We start from the raw sequence: 6,593 nt of genomic DNA on the forward strand, positions 1-6,593 counted from the left end.
GGGCAGGGGGTAGGGGGTAGGGGGCAGGAGGCAGGGGGCAGCGGGCAGTGCGCAGCGGCAGCGGGCTGGCGTCTGGAGCCGCCTCTGGGCTCGAGCCTCTTCCTGAGAACGCGGGGCCGGGACACGGGTGAGGCGGTGACCGCGCCCTGGGTCGCCCTGGCCCACCCGCGCGGCGTCCCCTGGGAGGCGGCTCGCTCTGTGGCTGGTGTTCCCACGCACGTCCCGCGGGCGCCCGGAGCCAGGCGCCAACGCTGGCGCGGGGTCCCTGCGAACCCCAAAGAGCGCTCTAGCCTCCGCCGGGTTCCCGGCCGCGGAGAGGACGACTGGTGGAGAAAATTTAGGGCTGACAACGGTGTCGCGCCAACGTTCCCTGAGTGGTCGCCGCACCTACGTCCCGTTTCAAGGCAAGAAGGGGCGCCAGAGGAGGGGCTCGCGCTGGGCCGCGGCGGGGTGAAGAGCCTGGGTCTCGGGAAACACGAGCCTTTTCACAGGTGGGTGGCTAACGGCCCCCGGTTTTGTCTTTTGTCCCTGTGGCCTCCGTGTCCCTTTTAGAATTTAACAAAACGATGTTTACAGAATAGTATGTTGTCTGCCCCAGTGTCACGCACTGCCTTACGTTTTTAAAAACCAGGAGGACTAAGGATTTTAGCTCTCGGTCCAACTCTCTGTACCGGCTGCATTTGCTTTGCTTTGCTTGGTTTTCTTCTACAATCCTGTGCGCGCTGCAATTCCTGCCTCCAGAATCTAACGTTTTAAAGTGTAAGATGCTCCGGGTTAGCTCACGCCCAGGTCTGCCTTCCCAAACTTACGCTGTTGCTGACTTTGAGCTACAGAGGCCTTGTATGGCTGCCACTGTCTGTCACGTCCCCTCCAATGTGGGGGTGACGTGCCACCAGGAAAGCTAGCGAACGCCAAGCGACGGCACCCACAGGTGGTTAACTAACGGTATCCTCCGTGAAGGGAAATACACTCAGACACAGGTGCAAGTTCTCGGGGTTAAGGGGTCACCTGTGTTGACCCTATAGGAAATAAGCAGGGCCACAGAAGTCACAGGAAGAGCAGCTCTACGGGGAGCTGCATAGTGCAGGGCTGTACTCCCGGCCCTCAGGAGGCTGAGGCAGGAGGCCTCCTGGGCTACATGAACTCAAGACCAGCCTGGGCTACACAGTAAGATCGAACAAAAGACAAAGCAAAAAAAGGTGTGTATGCAGGCTTGCCTAAAAGCAAAAGCTTTTCTGAGGCAGGGTAGAAGAAATAAAGACAGAAAAGAGTCAAAAGTTATTTTAAAACTATACTGGTACTAAAAAATGTCACAGGGGCCGGGGAGATGGCTCAGTAGGATAAGCGTTTGACTGGCAAACTCAAGGATCTGAGTTCAATCCCCGGTTCCACCAATAAATAAATAAATAAATAAATAAATAAATAAAATGTCACAAACTCAGTCAAAAATTACCAAGATCCTTAGAGACAAGCTAATCCTGGCAGTCCCTCTCAGCTGTAAAAGGGCCTTTCCTGCAGATGGCTATAGCTCTGTCCCCATGATGCAGTCCCCAGGGAATAGCTGCCCACCTTCGCCTGCAGCAAGAGCTGCGCTTCTCCCCTGGTAATCAAATCCCCACTTCCACAGGTTTCAGAGGTCTACAAATTCCACTCTGCTCCCCCCCACATCCCCCGCCCAGGGCTGTGAGAGCCTTTGCTCATGCCTCCTCCTCCGCTTCTTCTTTCTCTTCCTCTTCTCCTCCTCCTCCCCTCCCCCTCTTCCCTCCTTCTTCCTTCTTCAGACAGTTTATGGTAACGTTATTTATTTATTTATTTTGCAGAACCGGGGATTGAACTCAGGTCTTTGCGCTAGCCAGGGAAGCTCTTCTTCTACTGAGCCATCTCCCCCTCCCCATGGTAACTTTTTTTGATGTTGTTCTGGGGATATGAATTCAGGACTTGTGCTTGCCACGCAGGCACTTAAGCCACTGAGCTATCTTCCTGGCTTCAGACAGCTTATGATTTGAGCCCCCTCTGCCTCACTGCCTGATTTTTTTTTTTTTTTTTAATGTATTTAGCACAAGGCCTGCAGGGTCTCACTACACAGCTTGGACTCGTAGTGATCCTTCCTGTTTTTCAGCTTCCCAAATGCTGGGATTACAGGCACCACCACGCCCGGTCTCTCAGCACACCCTGGGGGCCAGCATGGCAATCAGAAGACACACCCCACACCCCGTGTCTGCCGGAGCAGACACTTTAATGCACTGAGCTACCTGACCGCCTCCCACTCCCTGGTCTTTATTGATCTTGTGCTCCAGCTGCCTGCTGTGGCATCCGCAGGAAAATCAGTGACTGATCAGGCGATGACAGCGTGCCCAAATCCCGAGACAGGGAAAGCTTTTTTAAAATGAGGACCTGCAGGAGAAGCTATTTCCCAGGTGGGCTCCAGCCCTTCCTGCCAGCCAGGTGGGGGAGTGCCCAGGCTTCCTCCCCTGTGGCCAAACTGTGAATCAGTTTTGTCCCTTTCTCCTGCACTTCTGGCGCCCTCTGCAGGGCAGGTGAGTGAGAATCCACTGTCCGGCCCAAGTTGCCACTCTGGTGCCCCCCCAACAGTGGGGCACTGCTTCAAGGGGTCACCAGTGCCCCAGGTTACTCCCTCAATGAACCCTCCAATGAGGCTCTCCTGAAGGGACTTGCCTAAGCAGTGATTTAGTCCGCTGAGCTCTCGTTGGCCCACATCTTGGATCTTTTCACTTCTCCTTCCTCTCCCCTCCTTCACCTCCCACTCTCCTCCCATTTGCAAGTAATGTTTTCTTTTTTTGGCAGAAGCGGAGATTTAACTCAGACCCTTGTGCTTGCCAGGGAAATACACCCATCCTTTTTTTTTTTATGTATTTTAGTACAGGGTCTACAGGGTCTCACTACGTAGATGAGACTCACAGCGATCCTCCTATTTTCAGCCTCCCAAGCCTGCACCACCACACCCAGTCTCAATCGCCCTCTCAGCGTGCCCCAGGGGGCGGGGCCGGCACAGATGCTGGGGATCGAACCTGGTCCCTGTGTCTGCCTAAGCAGGCGCTTTAATCCACCAAGCTATCTGGCTGGCCCTTTATCCATCTACCTGTGGACAGACACAGACCACTACCACTGATATAGCCCAAACTCCGAAGTCTGCAATCTGTCTTTAATTTCTGAGCTTGCGTTCACTGAGCTGCAGCGGCCCCCATGTGTGGACTGAGATCCACTGGGCCGGTTCAGCTGCAGTACAGCTTGCTGGGAATCCCAGAGGGGGCTCCCAAGTCAGCTTGAGGTGAGGAGGGGGTGGGAGGCAGAGACTCAGAAAAGCCAAGCAGGAAGACCGCTGCGCCAGGAAGAGGCCAGGGCACTTCCCAGCATTGGCATCTAATCACCAATGCTGTGCGCTGCAAGCCACGCCACACGAGCCCCGTGGCTGCCTGAGCCCCCAGCCAGGCTGGTGCTGCTTGGGGCGGAGCACTGTGCCCAGGGACATCGAGGAGGGTGGCTTCACGTGGGGCTGCAGTGATCCTGAGGCGCGCTCTGGACTCCCAGAGCGTCTGTCACACCTCTCTTGGTGGCATCAAGGTGACCTGTGTGAAGCACCTGGCACCGGTGCCGGTCCTACCCTGGGGAGGCTGAGGCACCTTCACGGAGGGCAGCCTGAGCCCAGAGATGCTGCGCAGCTGCTGCAGGGCGCCCAGAGGAACAGGCGGCCTAGGCGTGGACACGTCCTCCCTGCCCCCAGCTGGCATACTCCTGGCGTGAGGTTTAGCAGCAGCTTCTGGAGACAGAGGCCAAGGACAGCACGGGCAGCGGCACCACACCCAGCTTTGGCACTGAAATCCCCGCCTCTGTTCCCTGGCCCGCGGCATCCCCACGGCTTCCCAGCCTGACCACAGAGCCCCCAGCCTTAGCTTTCACATTTATTCAAAGGAAAACAAAACCAGTCAGGAATGGAGAATCAGATGGCCAAGGGAGGGACCTGGCTGTGACCATGTGGACTGCTGGGGGGGACAGGGTCTTCATGTCCTGAGGACCCCAAAGCAGGCAGAAGGCGGGGTTCACAGAGCTACCTGGGCACACACCCACCAGGCAGCACAGGGGGAGGTAGGAGAGCCCTTGAGCCTTGGGGGCCACTGGAGATGAAGCCCCAGTGACCCCGAGCCTCTACCTCAACTACTTAGCCGGGAGCTCGCAAGGTTAATATAAGAGCAGGTCCTTCCCAGGATGGGGACCAGCCCCTCCCCCGCCCCGGTCTGCACAGGATGGGGGTGACGCACCAGGAAACAACTGAGGACTGGGTAGAGGGGCGGGCCACCAGAGTGGACCTCCGTGAACACAACGGGATTACAAAGAGAATAAATAGATCTCTAATATCTGTCATAAATACTGCTCTCCCCCTCCCCAGGAAACCCGGGCACAGTGGCTCATGGTGATCGCTGGCTGCCGCCTTAGCAGAGACTAATCTGACATTCAGAGGGGCTGGGAGGCTTGGGGGAAGTATCTTAGGGCATCCCCTGAGAGTGGGGTGAGGGTGTCCCAGGGGTCCCCTTTGAGCATGAGGTGGGGTGTTGAGAAATCTCTGGGGATGGAGTGGGGGCACCCTAGGGAGACCCCTGAGGGACTGAGGTGTGGGATGTTCTAAGCAAGCCAATGTGACAGGCTGGAGAGTCCTCAGGATCTCCCACGAGTATGGGGGCGTCCCGTGAAGACCCTGCAAGAGGCTGGGGTGCATTCTATGGGATCTCCTTGAGCACGGGTAGAGGGTGTTCCTATGAAGACCGGGTGAGGGAATCCTGGAAAGTCCTGGGGGGCTGTAGTGGGGGCCGTCCTAAGGAATCTCCTGTGAACACGATCTGGAGGGCCCGGGGGTCCCTGTGAGCACAGGCTCCCCCTGGAAGGACCAAGGGGAAGAACAGGAGTGCAGTGTCGGGCATGCAAAGCAGGACTCCTCTTCACACAGGACAGTCTCCTCCTTTACAAAGGGCCCTCCTCAAGCAGTGGGTGACATCCAGGGAAGTGACAAGAGTGGCGGGAGACGTCTTAGATGGCCAGGCTCTGCCACTGGGTGAGGGCCTCTGCAGCCCAACAGAAAGGCCCCAAAGAAGAGCCTTCAAAAGGAAACTCCCTCTGCCCACCGCTAAGCCCTACCCACCCCAGGGCTGTGTGCAACAGCAGGGCCACAAGCTGCACACCTGGGCTGTGACAGCCAGGGCTGGGGTGCCAGTAGCTGCCGAGTGCACCACAGGGTTTCCATGGTCACAACGGGCAGAGGTGAAGCAGGACGTGTCCTGCCCCGGCCACCGCCACACAGAGTCCTCTGCTGTCCGGGATGGGGAACCCTCAGGAGAGGGCGCGGCAGTGACAAGCTGGGGTTGAAGGGTACTCACTCCTGGCCCCTGGAGACAGCCTGCTCCCAGGACTAGCACAGGCGCAGGAACCAGGCGACTGGGGACAAGGAGCAGAACTGGCCGGCAGGGAGCAACTGCCCTTGTGGTCTCAAAGCAGTTTCCTCTCTGGACTGAGTGCTGTGGAGGTGACTCGGAGGACGTCCTGGGGCCCGCCTGGCCCACAGAGAGGAATATCTGGTGGCCAAGGGGCTCGGAGAGTGGGCAGCACCTGGGCACGGAGGTGCCCCAAGAATGCCCATCTCTCTGGCAGGGTACCCTCTGTGTTGACACGGGGCCAACTGGGAGCCTAGAGCCAGAGTCAGGCCTGGGTCACAGGTGGGGACGTGGAGGGCCGAGGCTCAGTACACCCAGCTGACAGGGACCCACTGCGGCTCCGTGCGCAGCTTGTCCATGGCAGCCTGCAGCTCTCGGAAGGTCCTGTCTAGGTTGCTGTTGACCAGGCTGAGGTCGAAGTAGTGCCCGTACCCCCGCTGGATGCGGCTGCTCTCCTCCACCGTGCGCCGCAGGTCGGCCTCCTGCCGCAGAGCGCGCCCTGTCAGGTTCCGGGCCCGCCAGGCGCCCTTCCCAGAGCGGCTCGGCGGCTTCCGCTCGGCCCCTGCTCACCCCCGCCCTCTCCACTCCCCGCACCGTGAGCTGCTTGGTGGAAACCCCGCTCTCCAGCGCCGCCCGGTTCATGGCGCGTAGGGTCTCGAAGTCAGGGGCCTCGATGAACACCACATAAGGGACAAACTCAGCTGTCCGCAGCACCTTCACTGCCTGCAGGAGAAGGGGAGCCTGGCGCGCACTCCGCACGCACACCGGGGCAGGAAGGACGGCGGCGCTGGGGCCGGCGCGGGTGCGCCCTTGCGGGCCGCGGTGCAGTACCTGGGGATTGACGTCCAGCACGCACACCTTGCCAGAGGCCACCACGCCACGGATAGAGTCGATGCGCGTGCCGTACAGGTTGCCCTCGTACTCGCCGTGCTCCAGGTAGCGGCCTGCGCGGATGTCGGCCTCCATCTCCCCACGGGACACGAAGCTGTAGCCCTGGCCCTCTCGCTCTGAGTCCTTGGGCCGCCTCGACGTGTCTGGTACGGGGAGACACACTGCGGTGGACTCGGCACTTCGTCCCGGGCGTCCCCGCTTTAACCTGGAGCAGGCTGTTTTGCATGGCGCACACGCACTCACGCACGCACGCACGCACGC

At 59.1% G+C, this 6,593-nt stretch overlaps 1 protein-coding gene across 2 annotated transcripts in view; it reads right to left on the bottom strand.

Moving 5' to 3' along the window:
* Nucleotides 1-4,238: 4,238 nt before the first annotated feature.
* Nucleotides 4,239-6,593, bottom strand: part of Mpp2 (membrane palmitoylated protein 2) — a 17,131-nt gene continuing 14,776 nt past the window's right edge. For both annotated transcript variants that reach the window (XM_004633813.2, XM_012515296.2), the window contains 3 exons: nucleotides 6,273-6,556; nucleotides 6,036-6,164; nucleotides 4,239-5,923 (listed from right to left, as the gene is read on the bottom strand). In XM_004633813.2, coding sequence (XP_004633870.1) covers nucleotides 5,747-5,923; nucleotides 6,036-6,164; nucleotides 6,273-6,556 — 590 coding nt within the window. In that variant the 3' untranslated portion in view covers nucleotides 4,239-5,746. The remainder of the gene's footprint in view (nucleotides 5,924-6,035; nucleotides 6,165-6,272; nucleotides 6,557-6,593) is intronic.

This window comes from Octodon degus, unplaced genomic scaffold (genome assembly GCF_000260255.1).
Source record: "Octodon degus isolate 3935 unplaced genomic scaffold, OctDeg1.0 scaffold00056, whole genome shotgun sequence".
NCBI lineage: Eukaryota > Metazoa > Chordata > Mammalia > Rodentia > Octodontidae > Octodon > Octodon degus.